Below are 26512 nucleotides of genomic sequence, written 5' to 3' on the forward strand. Positions count from 1 at the left end.
AACAAAACATGAACAACACAAACTTGAAAAGAACACAAAGACAGACTACAAAAAACTCAAATCCCGACACTGAGAGCTCTTTTCTTAAAAAAAAAGAACAGTGGTCTTTTTGAAAGGTACTTCAGCAAACTTGCTCTAATTTTGAATTTTTTCACAGCCATTAGCTTTTAGCTACCATTGTGTTACTTTAAATTTATAGCTAGTCTTTTGCTACTTTTAGCTATTACTGAGCTTCTTTTTATTTTTAACTTCGAGCTACTCTTTTGATACATTTAGCTTTTAGCCTGCTTTTTGCTACTTTTCACTTTGAGATAGCCTTTTTGTTATTTTTTGCTTTTATTTAGCCTTTTGCTACATTTAGCTATTCTTTTGTTATTTTAGCTCCTAGCTAGCTTTTTGATACTTGTAGCTAGCCGTCTGCTAGAAGTAACTAGTGTTTTGCTACTTTTAGCTTTAGCAAGTGTTTTTCTCATTTTAGACTTTACTGAGTGTTCTGCTTTTTTGTCTTTTAGCTAGGGTTCCATTTCTTTTAGCTTTCAGCTGGTGTTTTGCTTTTTTGGCTAGTTCTTCTTTTTATAAACTTTACAACTCTGACTATGTTCACACTGCAGGTATTAAAGCTCAACTACAAGTTTTTACTCAGATCCAAATTTTTTGCGTGGTTGTTCTCATAATAATTTAAATGTGATCGTCATCAGACTCCAGTGTGAACAGTCTCCAGCCCTGAAGCCACCTGTATGAGCAGAAGATGAGACGTCACACACAACATTATTGAAGTAATAGTGGATGCTACACATTTTAGCATGTGTGTATCAATTCTGAAGTTGTGCATTCGAAGCCAACTAAATTCTTATCTGCCATACTTTTTTCATCCAATGTTTAATTTGATGTTGTCGCTTCCCACCTGCTCTGGCACAGAATAGTACTTCTAGAATGGGAGCAACTTTCTGAAAGTAGAAGTAGAAACAAACTCAAGTATCAATCCCATCATGTTAGTATAGATATGATCCGACACCAACATTAGTATCATTTGTTGGTATAGATTCTCAGTTATTCAGGTTTGGCAAATTTGTTAAAGTTAAAGGAAAGCAACTGGACTTCTATTCTGTAGCTGAAAACGTGCAAAGTTTTGAGCTTTAAACTGTATATTTGGATTAATGAAGCCTTGGCGAAAATTCAGACTGGGAGACTCCCTCCAGCTTACCTGCGTCATCCAATTGCCTCGTCTCTGCCTCAGCAAATCAGCGCTGGGTCATCGCTCCGCCTCAGCCAATTACCACTCAGGAACCGCTTTAAAAGGCTGATCATACACGGATCCACCTGTTTCCCAGCTGCGTTTCAACCCACCTCCTCCCAATCTCCACCCTCGTGGTCCGGGCTCCTCCATGCCACACTGGGTTTCCCTCCTTCCTGGTCTCCACTCCACCACCAGTGTCCGGGCCCCGGGAGGAACACTGCCCTGATCCTCGCCTCCAGCTGTTCATCAAAGCTCGGCAATCCTCAATATGCACGTTTTCCTCCGGGGTCTGAGCGCCAAAGAACCTCAAGTCAAATAAAACTTTTTAACTCCCGCATCTTTTCTGTGTGAGTCTCTCCAGATTGAAATCCACATAACCCTACTTTAGTGATGATGGGTGAAATTGGACATGACCGTTCAAACTGCGGTCACTTTGATAAACATCAGATATCCAATTTAGTACTACATACAAAACTTGGGCAACTTGTGCCTGCAGTGTGAACAAAGCCTCAGTTTCAGCTTCTTCAGCAAATTTGAACAAAGCCATTGAGCACTCAGCATTTTTGCAGAAAATACTTTTTTTTTTTTGTTTCAAACTACTTCAGATACTGCTGCTTGTGAGCCTCATTTGTAGCTGTATGGAGGATTTTTACCTGAACCACAGGGCAGTTGCTGCTCTGCAACAGACAGCTGGCAAACACTGAGCCAGGAATGAAATCATCTCAAAAGAGAAAGGGTCATAAAGGGCCCATTGAGGAACCATAACCAGATGAGATGTGCAGCTCATTCTGGTTTCAGTTACCCAAAAGCCCCGTTGATGATGCTGACAAAATTAAAGGGGATAAAAATCTACATCAACCATTGGTTAAATTGAAGGAATGTACTTTGCTCGCTGCATTTCATGTGTGAATTTTAAACTAAGATTATTTCATGATGAAAAGTAAGCTGTTTTGATCAAACCTTGTAAAGGACATTATGCATGATATCATGTGATATTGTGAGATCTCATGTGACATGTTAGTGATCAGAAAAACTTGAAAAACAATTTAAATAGCTAGCAATTGTTTGGCTGGCCATTAGTTTGAGCTGGATGAAGACTTTTTCTGCCTCTTCTTTCATACTTCAGCATACTTGCCAACTGTCCCGCATTGGGCGGGACAGTCCAGCATTTAGCTCCCCGTCCCTTGTCCCGCATCACCCCTTGCGGGACAGCCAAAAGTCCCGCATTTGGCCCTCACACGCTAAACTTGTATTTCTCAGGCAAAAAAAAAAAAACGCCACACACACATGCACAGTCTTTTTGTCACTTTAACCCTATATTTAGCGAGTTTTCAGATCCCTCTAGCATTTTTTTAAAGCGACTAGCAACAAATCTAGTGACTTTGGCGGCTAAATGTGAAAGCACTCATTCTGCAGCGTACCGTAAGCCCCGCCCACTTCCCCAAGCACTGACAGCTGTCAATCTCACAGCAGAGAGGAGACCCGCTCCACTCTGTGTCCACAGTGGCGCAAAAAGCTCCCACGCACCCCTTCGAGCACGCACAGGAGCTCGATTGTTTTCGTGTGACTCGTGCTGTCATCTGATGACAGAGAGCTAAAGATGGAGAGGCAGAAAACCAAAGAGGCAGAAAGATAAAGATGTAGGCATGACAGAAAGCTTTTCAAGGTGGTTGAAAGACAGTAGGAAGTTCTGTGTGAGCATCAAGAGGAGGCCTGGAAATGTTCAGGTTAGCTAAAGCTACTAATCAGACCCTCCAGGATTTTGCGATGTTGCGATCGCAACTATTAATACAAAATCAAACAAACCCCGCTAGGTAACTAGCTAACACGCTATGTTGTCCCACATTGACATTCCCAAATGTTGGCAAGTATGCTTCAGCTCAACAAGTGATGTCACGACTAATAAGGTACTAATATTGATATTTAAAAGAGCATTACGTCAAAGTTGACTGGATTGTCTGTTTAATCTAGTCTTTCTTCAATAGAGGCTGCCACAGCTGAACAACAAGTATAACTCGCTTTTACAGATATTGAGCTAAAATTTGATGTGGTAGTAGCTGAGAGTCATTCACAACAATGCTCTGAGTGTGACATCTCATAATATTGCATGAGAGCGTGGTTAACATTATTTTCGGGATAAACCAAAATGGCTACAACTCTGTCAGTTATCAAAATAAGATGATTTTAGTTTCAAAATCTGGCATTAAAGACCTTTTTAGAATAACAAAACAAAAAATGCTTTCATGGTTATAAACCAATTTCAGGAGTTTTTATGAAGTGAAACAGATGTCTGATAGTTAGGTTAATGTAAATGTAAAAAAAAAAGAAACTGGAGGAGTGCCTGCTTTTAAATGAGAGCAGTGAAACTGAAGAGGTACGTTTTATATAACTGTCTTTTGTCTAATAATATCTCATGTCATTTGTTGTTTCAGGATAGAGCCAGGGGGCTGAAATGTGCTGCACACAGGGACCTTGTGTGCACAGATTCCCCTCTGAGCGTGAAAAGAGACCAGCCGGCTCCACACAGAGAGTTTTAGCACCACAGGATGGTATCACCTTTGATCTGTGCTGAGACCGTCATCCAGCTCCGACAAGATAATCTACTTCCAACAAAGTGCAGCCGGAGTACACGCCTTTAAGTAAGGTTTCAATTAAGGGCCAAGCATTCCTTAAAGGAAGACATATCTCCTGCTGCCTTTTATTCCAGAGCTTTAAATTATGTTTAGAAATTATGAAGTTGTAGCCATTTTGTCAAACTTTGAAAATAACTTTATGATATTGATATTAGAAGATTTTGTCTGATCTGTTAGCAGTTGGAGTATGTGTAGTGAATGACTCTCAGCTATTTCCACACTAGATTTAAGCCCAGTATTTGTAAAATTCACTAAAGTATAGCTACTTTTGCATAGTCTAAGTTCAATTAGATGGTGACCATATTGAATTTGGTTCATTTTAGAAGTTAGTCAGTTGTTGAGGTACAGCCAATGATTACTTTCTGAAAGTTTCATTAGATACTTCGTAAACAGTATAGGCAAACAAACACACAATAATGCAAAAGCATTATTGCACCATCTTCAGTGACGGGCGATAACAAGCATCAGACTAAACATTCAGAACACACTGAGACAAATTTATGAGGAATTATAGTTCAGCAGCTGACAAACCACTCAGTGTTGATTTACAGCATAGACCTCACAGTGCGGGGATGAAAATGAAATTTGTAGTGAGCAGAGTCACTGAACCCTGTTAATCAGTGACAAAACTTTCTGGATCCCTCAAAGTCTTAGAACACTTCAAGTGAAGCAATGACAACAGAGAAATCTTCCTTTTTGAACAGAAAGATACCGCCCGTGGCAGACAGTGAAAGGGTAATAATGGTTTTGCCTGTGTGTGTTTGTTTGTCTGTGCCATGAAAGAATATCTCATGAACCCCTGAAGAGATTTTAATGAAACTCTCAGAAAGTAACCATTGACTGTTCGGGGTGTAATGAGGCACTAATTTCACAAGACCAAGAAAAGATTTTGAAGGTATTTCTTACATTTTTTACAAACTCAACTGACATCTCTCCAGTCTGATTTCTAATGAGTCAGACCTTAGAAAAGTGCTTTAACTACACATGACCTAACTTCTCATTAAAGCTGTGTGACATTTGAACTCAGGGGGTTCAAATTCAAGAAACCAAACAAATACCTAACCAAGGATCAACATTTATTTTTCCTATTTTTTCTTTAAAAACAAACAAAAAAGGTCTTTTTTGATTACTTATATCAAATAATTCTTACAGAAATATAAACTTTTCTCTATATATATCTTATCAATCAGATGGAACAGAGGTTTTTTGAGTGTTGTTTTCCCTTTTACCACAAGTTTTTAACTAGTTTCTAATAAAAACGTTTTACCACAGGTCATCAAAACAACTTAAAGTAACTCTTAATAACAATTCAAGCAGCTCCAAACATTTCACCTTAAAATTACAGAAGTTAAGGTAGAGAAAATCAGTTCAGTCAGACACTGTAGTTGTGAAGTGGCTCTGACAGGTCTGAGAGGCTGAAAGTTTGAGTTGTAAAAACTAAGGACTAAAGGAAGAGGCCATTCCAGTCAATATTCTTTCTGGGTTTATTGTGTTATTATTATCATCATCAAAGATAAAATTTGCTCACACTGATGAACACAGAGATGATTAAACAGTCTGCGTGGAAGGTGGACTCTTAGGAAATGGTACAGTCAGATCTTATTTCACCTCCAGCTTAAAGTTTGGTTGATGCAAAAAAACAGAGCTGCATAAGTATTACAAAGTTAAGCTAAACTTTTTAAAATTATAATAAAACACTGCAAAGGTGCAACAACTACACAGGTAAAACATGTTCAACCAGTGTAAGAGGATGTGCATATATACAGGGACTGCACAAATAAAGGTACATTGTACAAAACATGTACAATTTACAGACAACAGTGATATTAGTGTAAATGTATCATCAATTTAAATATTAGGAGAATAAAACATTTTCAAGTGTTTCTCATTTCTTGGTTTATCTCTTGTTTTGTTTTGGCTTTTTGTTGTTGTTGTTGTTGTTTTTGGTTTGTCTTGAATTCCATGACTTCTGAGCAATAATTGATTTTTTTATGAAAGTCAAAAAAAAAAACAGCCAGGTGATGCTGAATTAAATGTTGCAGAAATAAAATCAGAAGTGGCCGTTGAGAAATGGGCAATAAAACCACCTCAAAAATAGATTGCCACTGAATTATTATTGATCATGATGAGGCCTTCAAAGCTAACTGTACCAACCATCAAGCATGGGGGTGGTAGCCTCATGCTGTTGTACTAGTTCATTGCACAAAATGTTGTTTTGATGAAGATGAAAGAACACCTCCAAATTCTTCAACTTTACATCAACTCAACAGTTAGACCAGCGATTCTATAAGTTCAGACTCTGATACGGATCCCGACACAACAATAAGTCTATCTGGCTCCATATAATCCAGTTAATATATTGCATTGCATTGAAAGGCATTGGAACAATGTGTGACGTAGACTAGTGGGGCTCCTTTAAGAGAAAAAATGCTGGGGTTTGTATCTCACTGGGCTACCACTGCTGGAGACTAGTGTTGCAGTATCACTGAATTCTGAGCGTTTGCAACCAAGCAGCTAGAGAGCCGTGCAGCAGTGTTTTTAAAAAAAAACACAGACACAATCTGTTATTGTTTGCACGGCTTGCTAAACTGTATTCTAGCTCGTATACATTATTTTGTTGCCCACTTCCACCCACATCGTATCTGCCTCGGGCCAGTGTGTGAATTATACAGTAACAACGTTATATCTGCCATCTCACTATAGATATAGATTACAATAAATGACATTTAGTCCATCAGTTCACCTAATACACAATAATCTCTATAATAAAATAAAATGTTCTGGATCAAAACTATCAACAGAACTGACTTTCAACATATAAAGCAGAGCTCCACAAACATCAGTATCAGCATGAGAAGGAGGGAGATCTTAGAATCAAACTACATTTATACCAGGTCAAAGCCTCAAATGACCCAGAAAAGAGTGGGAAAAAACTAATAAGAGTGTGGCAGGATCACAACTGCCTGGTCAGAAGAGAGCATAAAAGCAGCCACCTGGCACCTGATACGAATGTAAATGTGATTGAGAGAAAATATGAAATTAATAAGCTTTTTTAGAGGAACGTGATCCATTTTAATTTCCTAAATGATTTAACTTTTTATATAAATGCTTAAACTGTTCAATTTAAGGTATGGAATAAAGTAAAGAGCATAGCTGAGCTGAGACATAATTACATGCTTCTTTGTTCCAGCTGCTCTGTGTACTCAGCATATTTGGCATTCACCAACTTCGTTTGTTCCAGCGGTTGCCATGGTGAATCAATGTATCAGAGCTCCATTGAGAATGGCTTTTTACTACACATGTGCATGCTCTTAACTCAAAGTTAAGATGTTAAACTTTGATACTTAGTTATTTTGTCTCATTGGCATCAGCCTTTCTAGAACCAAAACTTCAGAGTTTTCCCACTCAAAGTAAGTTAACTCAGAGGTTACGGATAAACTCAGAGTTTGTTCAACTTTCTTTCATGTATATTCCACAGAACTCCACGTGACAACCTGATCAGGAAACCCTTTGTTTTTGATCCAATCAGAGACTGGCAGCTGAGAGGAGACAAACTAAAGACACCTGCAGCCCCTGGCTTCTGTCAACTATCAAATCCCAGTATGTCTGCAAAAACCGATACTGTTTCTAAATACAGTATTCTGCACTTCACACAAACAATGGAGTTAAAATTCTTGCCGAAATGGTCTCCAGTGTTGTTGTTTGGTCAGTTTACAGTGCTAATAAACCTTTGGAACGTCTAGTTCCCCCACCTGTTTGTCTGCATTTGATCATTTAAATGGAAATGCTAAGAATGAATAATGCAGTGTCTCTGAGTGGACCCGTCTCACTGCTGCATAAACCGGGTTCAGCTGGTGCACCTGTACAACGAAGCGTGCTGGAAGCAACTGTTGCTCTGCAGCGTAATGGAAACTGGGACTGACACAAAGGCTCCAACAAAGACTCAGCATCTGACTCATCTTCACAAAGAGCTTTCATTAGAGGACAGCTGGTGGATTCAACTGCTCCACAGAATAAATATTACTTTTAGAAAACAAATTTGGAGGTTAAACTAGAGTTTTTGTGCGCATTTAAAAGGTTTGTCTCACTGTCATTGAGGAAAACAGTTTCCAGAGATCATGTGTTAACATCTAACATTTTAAAACTGCAGTAGTGAGAGGTTCTTCTTAACCCTATCATGGCCTTCGGGTCAAATTGACCTCAATTTACAAGGGCTCCTCTACCCCTTTCTATCTCTCTCTTTTGAGAGCTTCAGGAGGTTTAACTATAGCTCAAATGACCTTTTCATAGTCATTTTGGTATTCGCTAAGGTTAGTTTGCTGTGTTGACCATCTTGAATTGGGTTGACTCTAAATGTTAATCAGTTGGAGATGGACAGATAATAATTACTTTCTGATAGTTTCACCAAAGTCAACCCAGAGTTTCATCAGAGTTTTAGGCAAAGATCTTGTGAAATATGTTGTGCTCAAAGTATGTTTTCTGAGTAAAGCTCTACTACACCAATTTATTTTTTTTCCATAGTTCAACACGGTCAGTAAAACGTGCAAGTCTTAACATCCACTTACTTCTGACGGTAGACCACGATCACTGGGCTGAATCCGTGTATCATTCGTTCTTTCCATTTTCAATTGACTATCAAAAATCAAATAATGAAAAACGGACTGGTTATTTTGTTTTTTAATATGACACCAAAAACAAATAAATGCCTGTTTTTTCGTATTTTACATTTAGGCTAAGATCGGAAACACAAAATCGAAAAACGGGCAGCAGGACAGAATTTGATTTTAATATTTATTTGGTCGGGTTTATGTGACCCAGAAGTTTGGTAAGGAGCGCTAGCAAACAACAAATGTTACCTGTTACTGGCCACCATAGACATTGTTTACACCTCGAAGACCGGCGCTGTCTGTTGGAGCTGACGAGTCAGCGCGGCCGCCATCTTGGCCGGTCCTTCACGCACCCCCAGTTCATCTCTTTGTACTGAGTAAGCTGTATGTCCAACTAAAATAATCAGAACTCTGTGAATCTTTATCCGATTTTCACACAGTTTGGTTTGTTACAAACAGCACAGATGTAGTTACGATACAGGATCCTTTCACACATTAAAAATACGTACTTTCATGTTAAAATACTTTGTTTTATGCTCTTCAACAAAGACAGACATATAGTATGGCATATTAATAAATGTATATTTCAATACATTTAATATTTTAATAAACAAGTTTGATTGTTCATTTAAATTTATTTCACTCTCTCACACACATATACACACATAATCCTGAGCCTTCTGTATACACCACACCCATTATTTCTTTATGTTTTTGTGTGCTGTGCATGCACACACACACGCATTTCTTTTTAAAAGACCTTGAACGGTAATCTTTAAAAACTCCAGGTCATTCCAGGGTCTCACACTGCCCTGCTTTAACTGGGGCTGGAGAGCTGAGGTTCACTTAAAGGGAGAGAAAGGGCGACTGGAAGCTCTCTGCAGCTTTCCTTCAGATTTCTGTTCCTAAAATATAAGACACATAATAGTTAAAAATAATTTAATTGAAAACAACTTGAAAAGGTTTTAGTATCCCACAGTGTATTGTAATACACACACAATACAGTGTTAATTCCTAAACATGCAGAAAGAACTAACAGGTAAAAACAAGTTTAACAAAGAGTAATATTAACTTTAGTTTTACACATGAATCATAGACATTTCTGTTAACATGTACAGTAAAAAAACACCTCTTTGGAGGTGAGATGGGAAGTTGAAGATAGATGGGGTCACCGCATCTCTAAGCTGGTCCTGTTAAAGTCCTCTGGTTTGAAATGTTCATTACAGAGCTGAGACGACTGTAGCAACAAAACCCTTCTTACTGCAGCTTCCCATTGCCTCCTTAAATCTGTGTTACTGGGAAACCTACAAAATGTGAAGAAAAAACCCCAGAAAGAGCTAATGAGAGAGGAGCACCAGTTCCTCCTGTTAGCATTTTGTTGTTTACCAAATAATGTTAGCAAGATAACATATTATAATAAATGGTCAAATAACCAAAATTATTGTTCAGTCTTACTTGTGAAAGTTAATCCCTCGTGATATAAAATCCGTCCATAGCTGCTCGCTCTGTGTTTCCTCCTGTTGGCTCTTAGAGGGAGGAGAGATCTGTCCAACATGGCGGCGACGGCGGATGCGCTCTGGGTCGTAATGAGGCGTCTACACATTTATGTTTGTTCAATATCGATCAATCAGGACCAGATAATCCAGACGGACCCATCAGCCATGGAGACTTATGAATTGTTTTGAGGATCAAACCGCTTAAACGAGTCCTCTATCAGTGGTTCTAGAACCGCGATTGTAGCTAATACATTACCTGAACTGCCGCATAAAGTCACTTCCGGGTCACCTAAACCCGACCAAATAAATATTAAAATCAAATTCTGTCCTGCTGCCCGTTTTTCGATTTCGTGTTTCCGATCTTAGCCTAAAAGTAAAATACGAAAAAACAGGCATTTATTTGTTTTTGGTGTCATATTAAAAAAAATAAAAAATAAAATAACCAGTCCGTTTTTCATTATTTGATTTTTGATAGTCAATTGAAAATGGAAAGAATGAATGATACACGGATTCAGCCCAGTGATCGCGGTCGTGGTCTACCGTCAGAAGTAAGTGGACGTTAAAACTTGCACGTTTTACTGACCGTGTTGAACTATGGAAAAAAAAAGTTCCGAAGAAAACTCAGATGACCCAGCTTTCTACTAGCACCTAAACGCAACATCTACGCACAAATCTGGGAGCTCCCCGGAAGCGTGAAATGAGTCTCAAAAATAGTTGTGCACTCGTAACTGGATCTGTACGTAACTGCAGTTTTGTGTGTGTGTATCTGGCGACTTGTGTGTACATTTTCAACATTTGGAGGCGTAGGAAAAGGTTTATTTTCTTTTTAAGGCTCACAATGATGTTTCACAGATACAACTATCCAAACTTACACACAAAGATGCTTACACGAGTTACAAATACATTTTTACACACACAAAAATATTTTTTACACATGCACAAATACTTTTACACACGCACATATACTTTTACACATGCACAGATATTTCTACACATGCACAGATATTTTGAGACTATTTTCACTCCATACTAAAAGCCCATCTCCAAACAGCTTCACGTTCCTCTGACCACAGCTAACAATATTATTAAAAACCAGAAAGTTCATAAGACTGTAGCCAACCTTCCAGGATGTGGACGCAAGAGGAAATGCAGCCCCAGATTGATCAAATGGACAGTGCAAAACAGCCATCCAAAACCATTCAAGCCAAACTTCAAGGTCAAGAAGGCCAAGTTATGTTACTTTCTGATGACGTTATCCATTGAATTTTGAATTATCATGGGCTTTATGGAAGAAGACCCAGGAGGACTCCACTTCTGATAAAAAAAACAAACAATCAAAAAAAAAAAAAAAAAACTGGCTGGGATTTGTCAAAATAAATATTGTCAAGAACAAAAGTTTCTCGAAATGATGAGACAAAGCTGGATGATCTGTGACCTTGAGTTTTGACTAGATCATCACCAAAATTTAATGACTTATCCCTTGTACCAAGTTTGACATTTTCTGAAAATATTATGAAAATCTGTTCATAACTTTTTAAGTGAGCTTGTGCAACGTCAGACAGACGCTAAACACAACCTCCTCGGCAGAGGTAATGATGACTTTCTCAGAGTGTAAGTAAAATTTGTCCAGTGCTTTGTGAGATATTTTGCTGGCAGTCAGACAGAACTGACTCCAGCAGTTAAAGGCAAAGTTTTAAACACAGATCTCACACAAGTATGAGTTGAAGATGAGACTTAACTACTGCCATTTCAGATTTTAGCTCAATATCTGTAAAACTAACAGAGTTATAGCTATTTTCATGTTCCTAAAAATGGATTAGCTGTGCCAGCCATCTTGAATTTGGTTGAGTCTAAAAGTTTAGTTATAAATGAACAGCCAGTGATTACTTTCTGAGATTTTCGAGAAAACCTGCCTACTGGTTTATGATGTATTTTACTGACACTACAAACAAAGAATTGGACACACGCACACAGGCAAAAATATTATCTCCATCTTAAGTCTTTGGAAATGAGCAATAAAAATCACTGAGTGTCAGACTGTCATACTGAGCTGTATATATCTGCAGTGCATTCTCATGTTGATATTTCCAGACATTTAGCAGGGATGACTTTCACCTTTTAAGCTGTCTTTAGTCTCCCAGCAACACAGCTCAGTGTGATGAGAAAGGCAGGAGTGGATGTACACAGAACACCTTCCACTCTGCTCACGCTTTTATCACTAAGTGTCACATTTGGGGCAATTAATCACCAGGAATAAATACTGTCAACCCACAGGTAAGTCTATTCAGGGGGGTGGGGAGGATGGTGATGCTTACAGCTGGATCAGTGAAGCCATGATTAATACCACCCCCACCCCCCAAAAAAGAAAAAAAAAATTATATAAAAAAAAATTTTTTTTTTAAAGGTGGTCATGTGCTATCAGTCTCACAGGTGGTCTCCTTTTATTTTCTCTTATGTATTCAAGTTAAGATGATGATAAACTGATGAACCTCTGGGAGTTGAAGTTTCTCCATCATGTCATCAGTCAGCCACCTGACCCTCCATCTGTGGATCATTTCATCCTGCAAGTGTGCTGCCTCAGATCAGACCCAACACTTAGCCTCTGTCACTCTGCTGTAAATCACCTGAACAGCCACTTCACCTGTAGTTCTCATCTTGACTGGAGGTTAACGTTCGAATGACGTGTGGCCGTTCAGGCTGGTGTGGTCAATCAGCTATTTCAGGTTTCAGACAAACGATTTAAAAACTGAAATACTGTTTTCTTCAATATTTCCATGACTTTGTTTGTTTTTAGTGTAGAGTATAGGAATGATTTTGTTAGCATCTCTTTGACATAGGATGATCATGTTCTATGGTGACACCAAAGGATGTAACATAAGGTGGTATCTAACTGGGCTGTTTCTGTTGGATAGTAGCAGATGATTCAAAATTGTAGGAAAATAGACAAATTTGCAATTGCAGGTTCACAGAATTCTGATTGTTTAAGACCAAACAATCAGCAAGCTGTAATGTTGCATTTTGGGTGGGTTTTTTATATTTTTTTTAAATCACAACCTATTTTTGTGTGCATGGCTTGGAAAACTGCATGTTTGGTCATGCACATTATTTTGTTGCCCACCTCCACCCACACCATAATCGCCTTGGCCCACTTTGTACTCACCTTGGTAGCGGCCTCCTCATGCGTATGATTTAATCTATATATCATTGGCATGTTTTTTAGTACTGGACATGTTTTTGTCAGAAAAAAGCTCCCCCACAAGTGTGAAGATGCACCTCTAGCACTCAAGACAGGTTAGAGTTGCCCACAACAAAATTTAGATGGGTTTGAGACAGATTTGAGTCATCTGTGTTGACTATGTGCCTATTCTGAGAGCAAATTTGTTGCACAATGTTTTTGAACATTTTCAGAACTTAAGCAATTAGACTACAAGCCTTTGCAACTCAAGTGAGGAAACTGAGACAAGAACCCCTGTGACAGTTGCAAGACATTCTGGAGACTCCCTGGTGAATGCCATTTGCCAACCGGATACAGCCTAGTGAGACACTATCTTTACCCGCTTCTCCATTGAGGGTTACTGGGAGCTGGTGCCTGTATCCAGGGGTCACTGGGTGAAAGGTGGGGTATACCGTGGATAGGTCGCTAAACCATCACAGGGCCACATAGAGACAAACGAGACAGACAACCGTTCATGCTCTTATTCACGCCTAGTGACAATTTAGACCTACTAATTAATCTCATATGCATGTTTTTGCTGTGTAAAAAAAACAGAACACCCGGGAAAAATCCATGCATGCACAGGGAGAGCATGCAAACTCCACAAAAAATGGCTGCTGCCTGCTTTCAAATCTGTCACTTTCCTGCTACATGCTGCCACATTTATTTACAAAACTACTTCAGTTTTAATCATATTAATAAAAATGTACTTTCTTTCAATATGTTCTGTACTCTGGTTCGTGTTGTCCTGTTTGCATCCGTAATTACACCCAGACGAAGATTATGCTCTTTTCACATAGAATGATGACTACATTTGGGGTAAAAAACAAACAAAAAAAAAACAGCCAGAACATGGATGGTCTTTGCAGGATCTTGGCAAAGTCCTCAGGTGTAAATGCAGGGGACTCTTCATTGTGTGTCATGGGGGAGATTTGAGCATGCACAAAATCTCCATAGCAATGTTGTGGTGGTTTATCATCATAGTTGCATTGTATTAGTGTCCTGGGTGGAGCATAGTGACAGTGTAATTATGAAGTGGGATTTGTGTGCACTGGTGAGGATTTATCTTTTTCTAGACTTTGAGGCAGAACTGACCGGACTGCCCTCATGCCTGGAATACAACTGTTATCATAAATAAGGTCACAACCTAAAATAGGCATGGTACCAGTGGATAAGCATTGTGCTAGTTTGGCATTATCTTCTAAAGCAGTGGTTCTCAAATATTTTTTTAACAAGCACTACCTCAGAAAATACTAAGCTCATCAAGTAATGCCTATGACCACAGACAGCACAAGCTTACAATCCTGTACTCATATAACATACAAATATAAACAAGCAAACGGGCCAAACTCTTCATCCTAACCCTGGTTCAAGGGTTTGGTCTTGCCTGTTTTTTAATATCCAACCTCCATACAGACAGGCCCCAGGCTAGGAGGCAATCCTGTGACCTTTTCATTGTGAGGCAATAGCATTAACCACGCCCCAGCATTTCAGGTATCTCGGACCATATCTTGTTTTACATATTTTGTTGCAAGCAGGTCTGACAGAGACTTTAGTTGACCATCATCCAATCTGATTTTTATTTTTAAATCTTGCAAAGCCAAGCAGGACGACATATAAATGTTACAGCCTGTCTGGGATATTTTGAGGAACAGAATTACTTCTTACTTACAGTTAATCAAAACTGTTACCATGGTGATGTAGCTGAGCTCAAACAAATCCTTTTAAAATGGAAAATGTTGACTTTTTGCGCAACACAGCTGGCTAAATGGAAAAGGTAGTACACCCCTATCTAAAGGTATCATACTCTTCTGGTTTGTACAGAAGGGTATGTTACACAACATTAACAGCTTCCCATCATGTTCTTTAAGTGTCACCAATGAACCAATATCTGTAGAAAAGTGCATACGCCAGTGATAAAGTTGTCATGGGGCTGAGCACGTTTCCCCAGTAAGTTCAATATTGATACATCTGAAGTTTTGTGTAGAAAATAGAATACACTACGTTTTGTTTCAACACACCCAGGTTTTCTGTTACCGTCCAGATAACCAGTATGCAGCTCCAGGCACATCACCATCAACTGACAAGGTTAATGAAGTAGCTAAATAGGCTAATGCAAAATATGTTCTTTGAGGATGGACAAGTAATGCTCCGACACGTTTTGGTCCTCAACTGAAATTTGTTACCAGAGAAAAAAATCTTTCCATATCATTGACTGGAAGTTGCACCATAATTCATGCAATGCATTGTGGGTCTAAGGTGGATAAAAGATTAAAAACATAATAAACAGAATCAATGCTGATTTATGACAGACAAAAAAGGAGGGTTTTTTTTTGTTTTGTTGTTTTACACAGGACAAATGCTCCCAGGTGAGAGAGAAAAAAAAGAATGTGGTGCTTAAAAGCCTGAAAACATTCTAATTAGGTTTTTTATCATCCTCCCCTATACTGTTGTATATTTTAAGGTGTTTTCTGGAAATAATTTATAAATCTTGAAATCTAACTGTTTAAATTGGTCAGACTATTTCTATAAAATTGTTATGATGTATAAAGGAGCTAGTACCACTGCCTTTTTTATTTCTGTAACCTTTGTTAATTCAGGTGCCAATGGATGAGGAAGTGGTCCACATTTACAGAGCACCTGTTTAAACTCTCCAGGTTCTCCAGAGCACTTTATAATGTTTCTCATTCACCCATTCATGCATAGACTCTTACAGTACTTTCAGCTATACATTTTATCCTCTTTATACGGCACTTTTTTAATGCTCTCATTCAGTCACCAATGAGCAGATCAAGGGCAAATGGAGGTTCAGTGCCTCAGCTGGGGGTAGTTTGGCATGATGCAGGGTGTGAGGATTGTAACTCTTTACCCACAGGGCTAAAGCTCTGAAGCAACTTTTTCAATATTTGCGCATTATTTTTTTGTTTCTACCATGATTTTTAATTTGCTACACTTCCTGCAGCTTTGAAAAGTCCAAAAGAAAAATACATAAAGATGTGAGATTCATACAGTGCAGACAAAATTAGAAAACAAAGGAAAAGCAAAAACTGCAAAACATTGTCTCCTTATTACAAGTAAAAAAAGCCCTCCATGCCTGGGAACTTTGATATCTGTAATGTTTTTTACAAAATTATAATTTATGCTTTTACTACAGTTGTGATGATGTCACACACATTAACTTTTGAGCTGTCTGAACTTTTCAAAATCTTTGCCCACTAGCTCCTTTTATTTCTACAATCTTTAGACTTCCTACACAATTTATACATCAGAACATATATATTTTTCTCTTCTTTCACCCACAGTGACTCTCACTGCTGCAGAACTTAAGATTTTCTCTCAAATTCCCCCAGAGTGCAGAGTGCACACACACTCAAACTCACATTGACTTCAATTGGATCTGAGGTTTCTCTTCAAAACAGGAAGAAGGGTCTTGTTCACCTGTCATATCTCCTACATAAAACACTACAGAAACATAAAAACTGACGTGTGAATACCAAATGTTTCTGCCATTTACAGTTTAGGAATTTATTTCTTTACCACTGTTTACCACTGAAAGTTGTTCCATACTCTACAAAAACCAAGAAAATTGCTCGCTTTCTTGAGGAGGCAAGAACAAGAACAAAGTCCGTTCTTGCCAGGATATTTTATATTTCATGAGAAAATCAAATACAGAACTCCTATAAAGTCTTCAGTGGGAATATCAACATAACCGCTTTTCCACATTAACCACGCCCACTTCTGATTTCTGGCCAATCACACAATAATTGTTGGACATCACACAAGGAAAACATTCTGCCTGGATGGTATATTAAGATTAAGCTGCAATAATTCTCTAACTGGGAACATAATTTGGAAGAGACAACACTTTTCTTGGATTCTGCAGAGTATGCAGGGACCTTAATACTTTTCACACAGTAACGGTTTGTCTGAGGCTTACTTTCTACTCTGCATTCCTGTCTGCCCCTCTCATCAAGCATGATGGCAGGGAGTGACATCATGGGTCTGGGGTTTCCATGGTGACCCTGGTGAGCAACTGGCAGCAGCTTTAACATTCTTTTGAGATGGTTTTTCTTTATTCTTATATAGTTTATACATCAAAATGTAGGGATTTTGTCACATTGGATTCATACAAAAGGAAGAAAGTTGATGCTGGACTTTCGGGCAGTAGCTGTGTTGGCACCCTTTAAGATTTCTTCAGAATCTTTTAGATGTTTTCATTGTTGTGCTGACAGCAACACCACCAAAACTGACACTTCTGATATTTTTATTACCACAGCTTATTTTTTTACTAGTCATTACCAGAGTTGATCATTTTCTGGACACCCAGAGGCTGCTAATGCTAAAACTGCTGTTTTATGTGTTGATCTTAACTTATCATACTAGACCCCACCTTCTCTTGTTGTTGGGAGTTAAAGTCAGCAGGACCTGGTTTTACAGAAACTGCCATGTTGTATTTTTGGGACCAGATGCGTACCAGATTCCTCTAAATCTTCGTCACTCAATCATGGTGTTAAATGATCTTTTAAGCACGAAAAACCTAATTACAGCTGCATGTGTTGGGAAAATGAATGTTTGAAAGTACAGCAGTAAGGTAAAAACTATGTGAATCAATAGGAATCAGCACTGAAAAAAACACTATGGTGTTTTTTTTTGTTTGTTCTTGTTTGTTTGTTTGTTTTTTAATGAAGGGAAAATGCTGTTTATTTGCGTGGAGGGGCAGGAACATGCACTGATCCAGTCTATGAAACACTGTTCCTTTCCTAGTTTCAACTTCTGGGAGTCTATATGTGGTCCAGTATAATACATTTTGATGATCTTAACACAACCCTGCTTCAACTATGACAATCTGTTCTCCACATTTGTCTCTCCAAACACTAACTGTTGTAGTGCTGTTCTTACCACCACAGCAGCCGGTTTAGGTCTTTTTATTCCCACTTACGTCTCACCAGTCACTCCCAGTAGCAACTGGTGGAATTTGTCTTTAGACGACTTCAACATTCTTTTACAATAATACAACAGATGTCAATACCCAAGTGCAAGATATGTCTCTATAAAAGTGCAAAATACATCTTTACAGAACTACAATATATTGTATGTATTTAAACAGCAGCAATATATTCTCTCTTTACACAGGTGTAACATACTGTATGTCTGTTTTTTACCTGTTTACACTTTCTAAAATAAAACAATTTCACTTGCTGGCTAGTTTTCTACTAATAGTATTTGTTTCTGTTTCTGATCTTTTTTTTGTATTTAAGAGTCTTTAATACTTTTTCAGCTTTCTTTAAAATTTATTTTCCCTCTGTCTTTATCAGTACTTGTTTCAATAATGTCAATATCTCTGCTGACAGACAAAAAAGATTAAATGTATTCTATTTTATTCTACTCTTCTCCATCATACAAGTTAGCGTTCTTGTTAAATTATGCTGGATTTATTTATTTTCCCACAATGATCCAAATCCTGTGCAAGATATTAAGATACATCAAAATATTTAGTTTTTAACTTGTCACCAGTGGTTTATTATGATGACAGACAGTGGTATGGTAATAATAATACATGGTGAAACCAGCAGCTTTACAGTATTTAAGACGTTACATCCCACAGTGTGAGTGTGTAACACCAAAAACACACATCTTTGTGCTTGTTTTTTTCTTTTTTTAATACTCTCACATGATGGGATTAATTAGTTTCCACAAACTGCTGGTTGTTGACTCAGCCCAGATTGTTTCCTTATCTGTGCTGCAGTTTCATTTCACACAAAGCTACTTTCACTTTCTGCGGCTGAAATCATGATTGGGAAATCTGCTCACATGCGGTGGAGAAACAAAGCAGTTTTTCTTCAAGCAAAAACTCATTTTTGTCGAACTGAGACAAAAACATTAGAAAATAAATCTCACCCTGTCCATGCAAAAGCAGGGACCTTGGACCATCAGAAATGATCAAATAATTTAAAAATGTTAATAAAAAAAATAATGATAATGAACTGTTTCTTTGTCATAAGACACAAGCAATAAAGACCTACCATTCCTTGAAGGAATCCATATTGCCTGCTGCCTTCTACCCCAGAATTATTTGTTATAGACAACATATTCAAACCTTAAAAATAATGTTATACACAAGCTTGTGTTTTGTGAATGGCTCTCAACTACCAACACAAAATATCCCAATTTCTATAAAACTGACCATTTTATGTTTCCTAAGGTTGATTAGCTGTGGCGCCCATCTTGAATTGGATTGGCTCCAAAAGTTAATCACCTGTAAATGTACATATGGTATTTACTTTCTAAAAGTTTAATTACAATCTGTTGAGTGATTTATGAGATATTTTGCTAACAGACAAACAAGGTTAACTATGCTAAGGTTTTAGGCAAAGATCAGGTGGGTGTTGGGAATAACTCTCAGCTACTACCATACTAAAGTTTAGCACAATGTATGTAAAACTGACTGAATTCAGGTATTTTTTTGAAGGAGCGATTCAACATCTTGAAGTGATTTGATTCCAAAATTGAATCAGCTGTAGAGATATGCATGATCATTAATTCCTGAAAATTTCATTAAAATACATCTGTTGGTTAAGGGGATATTGTGCTAACAGACAGACAGAGTTGACCCCAACTAATAAATGCAAAATTTTAAACAAAGATCTTGTGCGATCCGTTAGCACTCAGAATAGGCTGGGAATCAGTCTCAGCTACTATCACACCAAACTTTAGGTCTGTAGAACTGATTTTTAGCCAGATTTGTGTTTTTTAAGTTTAGTTGGCTAAGGCAGCCATCTTGAATTGGGGTGACTCCAAATTTTAATCAGTTGAAGATCTTTATCCAGTGGTTACTTTCTGCAAGTTTTATTGAAATGTGACCAGTGGTTTATGGGTTATTTTTCTAACAGATAAACACATACACAGACACAATAACGCTGTTGCTCGCTTTCGCCTTTCAGTGGTAGGGGATGAATAAAACCTGTAAATACTATTAGAGAGAACACTTTGAGCTGATAAATCTAAAGAAAGATCTTAAACTAAAGTTAGGAAGATGTTCTCTGATTGTTCCTCCTAGATTTTAAACCAAAAACCCGATTTCTCCCTAACTTGGGAAGCTAACCCTAACAGCTGTGAGCACGCTGTTCTCCCTGAGACACGACTGTCAGTCCGTAGCTTCACTCTCCTCGCACCCTGAGCTCCCATGAGCGCCGCAGATCGTCTCGGAGTCTGGAAAATGTTTGCTTCGGGCTCCATTTTACTTGCCGACTGAGACACATCTGATGAGTCAAAATGGGACAGGCCCGTTCTCCGAATAATGAAGGAACATGTTGGGGAAAGTGGGGAAAAAGGGAAACGGATCAATACAACCAGTTTTCCTGTTTATAGCTTTTTTTATATGTTTTTATTACAATCAAACTACTTTGCATTACTTTTACCAATTTATATATGTTGCATCAAGACATTCAGGCCAGTCAAGAACAGTCTACTATGGTCTTGGCTTTTCAAAAATGGTTAAAAAACAAAAACAACTGGACTTCTATTCTGTCATTCAAGACGTTTCGCTTCTCATCCGAGGAGCTTTTTTAATTCAGAAATAGAGAGTGTGGAGTTGAGCTTTTAAAGCTGAGATGTGCATTCATGTGACCAGAGTGGCCCATCAGTGAGTTCGACAAAAAAGGACCCTAACGAGCCTCTATTGTTAGGAGAGCGAGAACAATTTGCAAGCAATCCAGCTTACATCACATTTTAGTTTTAAAAGCTCAACTCCACACTCTCTATTTCTGACTAGAGAAAGCTCCTTGGCCGAGAAGCGAAACGTCTTCAACTACAGAATTGAAGTCCAGTTGTTTTTGTTTTTTAACCTTTTTTGAAAAGATATGCTACTTTTAGCTATTGTTTTTCTACTTTGAGCTTTCAGCTAGAATTATGCTAGTTTTTGCTTTTAGTTACAGTTTTATTAATTAGGCTTTTAGCTCTAATTTTGCTCATCATGACTTGAGGCCATAGTTCTGCTAATTTTAGCTCATAGCTATTGTTTAGTTGTATTTAACTTTTCGGAAATTTTAACTTTCAGCAAAGATTTTGATCAACTACACATATATCTATGGTTTTGCTCATTTTAGCTTTTAGTTATAAATGTATTAATTTTGGCTACATATTTGTTAATTTAGGTTTTAGCTTCGGTTTTGCTAATTTTTGCTTTTAACTACAAGTTTGGCCATTTCAGCTATTACTAGATACTGTTTTAATTTTAGTTCTGTTCTGCTTCTTTTAAAAATTGTGTTTCAGCAAATTGTAGCAAAATCATTCCAACCTCAGTGATCACATCGTACTAATAAAATCTGTTTGTGCTCAAAATATGTGTTGGGGTTCAGAGTTGTAACCATTTTTGTGTGTTTTAGTGTCGGCTGGCTGTGGTGGTGAATTGAGTTGATTCCAAAAGGTAATCAGTCGTAGATGTGCATCCGGTGCTTACTATCTGCCAGCTTCATGAAAATCTGTTCAGCGGTTCAGAAGATGATTTGGCAAAAACATTATTGTCCACTACAGAAGTTGGATACAAGCAAAGAGATGAAAGCTGCTGCATCCTATGTGAACCAACTTTCCAACTCTGATGTTTTTGGTCCTACTTATCACGCAGCACATGTGGAAGTACTCCCTGCAGGAGACGTGTCCCCTCAGCTGCTGGGATCAGACTCAGAAGCACAAGCTGCTGCAGTGAGAACAGCTGCTGACAACATGGAACTGACAGAGACTGTTGCTGCCTGGAAACACCAGCAGATCCACCTTCACTGCTTACTGTTAGGTGTTGCCTGGCGAACCTGCTGCATTACCACACACACACACACACACACACACACACACACACACACACACACACACACACACACACACACCTAAACTATCCCGCTTCAGGCTAACAGCACTCTTATTATCACACCCACCGCCAAAGGCAAAAAGGTGATAATGTTTTTGTGTTCATCTGTATTTTTAGCAAAATATCTCATTAACCACTGAGCCTAATATAATGAAACTCTCAGAAAGTAATCACTGAATGTACGTCTACAACTGATAAACTTTTGGAGTCAACCCAATTCAAGATGGCTGCCACAGCTGATTGACCTCAGCAAACACTAAAATTACTATACCTTAGTCAGTTTTACATATATGGAGCTAAAGTTTGGTGTGGTAGTAGCTGAGAATCATTCTCAACACAGACTCTGAGTGTGAACAGATCAGGCCAGATCTGCTTTTGAAACTGCAAATAACAACTGGAGTCAACTGTGTCTGATTGTTAGCTAAATATTTGATGAAGTGCCAGACAGATCTTAAAAAAACATTCGGTAAGTAATCATTGAACATAGTACAACTTATTAACTTTTTGATTTAACCCAATTCAAAATGGCCACTACAGCCAGCTGAACGTAGGATGCACAAACATGGCTCAAATTCAGTCAGTTTTACAGATATTGTGCTAAACCTTGGTGTGATTGTGACTAAGCATCACCTCCAACACATACTTTAAACACCACACAATGCGCAAAGGTTTTGCTAAAAAATTTTGCATTAACTTTTTCTGTCAACCCTGTCTGTCTGTTAGCAAATTATTTCATGAACACCTGGACAAATCTTTACGAAACACACAGAAAGTAACTGATAGATACACATCGACAGCTGATGAACTTTTGGAGTCAACCCTATTCAAGATGTTTGCCACAGCTAACAAACACATAAGAGTTTGTAACTTAGTCAATTTTACAGATATCAAGCTAAAATTTGGTGTGATAGTTGCTGAGAATAATTTACAACACATACTTAGAGCGATGTCACAATTTGGCACAAGATCTCACATAACGTGATTTACAGGGTTTGACCAACAAGGCTAAAATTCCGTCATTTCAAAGCATAAGAGAATTTAAAAACTGTGGTATGAAAGGGGGTGGGCGATATGCATTACTTCACGGAATACTAGGCCTTAAAATTTAACTTTCTTAAACTCAACAGGTTGAATTTAACTTTTGGTCTTACCTCGCAATCAGTTTACTAAAACTTTAAAATATACATAATTATTAACAAAAAAAGAAAGGGAAAAAACACTTCAAGAAATGAGCGGTATATATGTGTTTTATTTAAGTTGAATCCAGGTTAAAGTGATGTGTGTTTCCACCGCAGTGTGAACGGGATCAGGTTTCGGCTGCTGAGCTCAGAGGAGCTGTCCGTTCAGCACCGCTTTCCGCTACGGTACAGGGTGGCGCAGAGTCAGAACCAAAAGTCTGGGTTTGGTTGGTTTCAGGACTGGACTTTAGGGAACCTTCCTGACCTGTCTGTATTTTTCCCTCTGAAGCAGGAACTCAAACAAAACAAAACCTCCGCAGCAACATGTTGCCCCAAACTTTATCTATAGACTTTTTTTGCCAATCCACATGCATCCGTCTAATTCCTGACGAACAGTTTTATTACTTCTATAATCTACCTGTTGGGTGATTAAGGCTTCCTGGAGCTAAAGCTTGGTTTCACACAATTATCGAACACACACACCAACACACACACACACACACACACACTAGGGCTTACCTATGGTGGTTATGACCGTGATGGCAAAGTAAAACGACCCTGCGAACTTCCACTGGACCCCGGCCCTGTGCGGCTCGGCCTCCATGATGATGCTCTCCAGTTTGCGGTAGTCATCCTCGCTGATGTTGTACTTTCCCTGCAGCCGCCGCTCCTCGGCCTCCAGCTGCTCCTTTTCCCGCATCTCGAACTCGGACTCCAGCGCGTCAAACACCGCAGCCCCCACCAGAAGGTACGTGAACGTGCAGACGATCAGGGATAGGGTCCGCACGTTTTGCCGCTTCATGGCCAACAGGAAGCGGCGGCCGAGGGGCTCATGTCCCCCCGGAGTCCCCGCGAAGACGCAGCAGGCGTGAGGGAAGCCGCGCGGGCAGCGCGCTGAGGCGGGGGCGCGGAAAGGTGCGCTCAGGGGACGCTGGGCGCCCGCCTTGTGACAGAGATCCTGCTCCTGGTTCGTGGAGAGACACAGCAGGCTGCTGGATCGCCTGGACCAGGAGCCCTGCAGCCGAGAGACTCTGCGCAAGACCTGCCCAAACCAAATCCTCCCTGTGCGCAGTGCCATCAACAAACTGCTTCCCCCGGGTCTCCTGCTGGTCTCTGAGCTCCACACAGAACCGAGGAGTCGTTCCCAGACAAGTAAAGATCCCCCTCCTGGTTCCTTTGAAACCTCCTATCTGACTTTTTGTCCGGGTTTAAAAGCTCCTGTAACTCAAAATCTTCTCCGTGTTTAAGTTTCAGCTGAGCAGCAACATGTTCTCACCGGAGCCTCGGCGGAACTCAGACTAGTTTCATCAGTCATTCTCAGCAAACACAAATGAAAGAAACACATTTTTTTGTCCTGAAAATATCCTCGTGATCAACCAGCATCCTCATCAGAAATATGCTGACTGGTCCATAGGATGGAGGGGGAAGGGGGGAGGGGGGATACCCAAGAGGTTCAGCAAGTGGTAAGAGATTACGCACAAAAAGCCTCAGGTTTCTGAAGAAATTAATGTATAGAAATGCAGCTTTTTGTCGTTGTTTTATTGCAGCATCAAGTCGCCACTTGTTGTCGGGGTAATAGAAAAAAATCCTCCGAGAACAGAACCGTTCGTGTCAACAGGTTCGGGTCCAAACAAGTTTCCTCCCGCCTCGAAATCTTTGTGGAGATGCGCACAGGTCTGGAACACTTGTGGCTGGAGGAAGACCTGCGGTGACACACATGTTCCGTTATGCACCGAAGCGCTCCCGTCAGAACCGCCCGAACCGGCGGCTCGACACTTTCAGCCGCTTCTGTTTGAGATTAAACAAATAATAATAATAAGAAGAAAAATAATAAAAAGTGTTTCTGTCCTCGTCCTGTCTCTGGGTTGTCCGCGCGTGTCACGAGTTGCTGCTTCTCTGTAAGGCTCCGAACACACAGGATCTGATCCGGTGGGCGTCGCTCCTCCCGTCCGGGTTTCTTCTGGTTCCGAGTGTCACGATTCTCCTCAGCAGCACCGGCCCGACTCCTGTCAGCCCGCTCTGTCACAGCGGGCGACCCCTCCATCTGTGACCCCTCCTCCTCATCATACGGACCGCAAGGGTCAACCCGAGCTCACACGTTCACATTGGGGAACTGTCCGTGGTGCTCATACACACACACACATACATACTAGCGCAAACACTTAAATCTTCAGTTCGAATTGAAAACTAGGGGTCCTCAGTGTGGCTACTTTAAACCTTGACTAAAATGCAATAAAAGTGAACATGTTTACATCTAAATTGATCATAGGAAAGACTACTTTAAACATGTGTGAGATGCAACTAAAAAAGAATCACACAAACATATTTTATCCACAATAGACTATAGCAGACATATCAGAAGCTGAAACTAAGAAACTAGCAGTTTTAGGACTTGTGGATTTTCTGAAATAATGATGGACTAACTCAAATAATTGAACAAGTCAAACTGTCTTTTGTGGCTTTTATTACAAAATTACTGCAGCAAGGACACATATTCAACAGAGTGCAAGAATCTGATGGAGCTGTGGCAATGCCATACACAAAACAGGACACATTTATTCCATTCTGCAACTTGTTATCTGAACACAGGTAAACTCACGAGCCAGTCAGCTTCTTTCAAGACAGGTTTTGTGGGCAATGCATGACAATCACTGTCTCGGATGCTGACATAACTTAATCCAAATAGAACCTACTATGAACTCACAACACACACACACACACACACACACACACACACACATATAAATATAAATATATATACACTGTCCTGCTGGAGGTTCACCTTCTAGCAGGACAAAGACCTGAAACATTCAGCCATATCTACAAGTTGAGATGTGCTTTAACGGTCCAGTCAAAGTCCAGACTTAAATCCAACTGAGGATTTGTGGCGAGACACGACAACTACTGTTCACTCTCCTTCCAATCTGACTGAGCTTGAGCTACTTTGCAAAAAAAAAAAAAAAAAAAGGGGGGAAAATGTCAGTCTAGATGTGCAAAGCAGGTTGACACACACCAAAAGACTTGCAGCAAAAGGTTATTCTACAAAGTATTGATCACTGGGGCTGAACAGAAAGGCACCACACACTTTTCAGATTTTATTTGTAAAATAAATCTAACAAAACACGCATAATTTTCCCTTTCATGTCATATTTGTTACTTTGTGTTGGTCTATCATATACAACCCCAGTAAAATACTTTGAAGTTTTTAGTTGTAACATGACAAAACCTGGCAAAATTCAAGAATACATTTTCAAGGCTCTGTAGTTTTTATTTTGTTTTGTTTTGCT

At 39.2% G+C, this 26512-nt stretch overlaps 1 protein-coding gene across 1 annotated transcript in view; it reads right to left on the reverse strand.

The window, feature by feature from the left end:
* kcnk9 (potassium channel, subfamily K, member 9) overlaps positions 1-25306 on the reverse strand; it is a 72037-nt gene extending 46731 nt beyond the window's left edge. The window contains exon 1 of the mRNA XM_037975571.1: positions 23745-25306. Coding sequence (XP_037831499.1) covers positions 23745-24303 — 559 coding nt within the window. The 5' untranslated portion in view covers positions 24304-25306. The remainder of the gene's footprint in view (positions 1-23744) is intronic.
* Between the last annotated feature and the right edge of the window lie 1206 nt (positions 25307-26512).

The sequence above is a fragment of the Kryptolebias marmoratus genome, linkage group LG5, assembly GCF_001649575.2.
Source record: "Kryptolebias marmoratus isolate JLee-2015 linkage group LG5, ASM164957v2, whole genome shotgun sequence".
Taxonomy (NCBI): domain Eukaryota; kingdom Metazoa; phylum Chordata; class Actinopteri; order Cyprinodontiformes; family Rivulidae; genus Kryptolebias; species Kryptolebias marmoratus.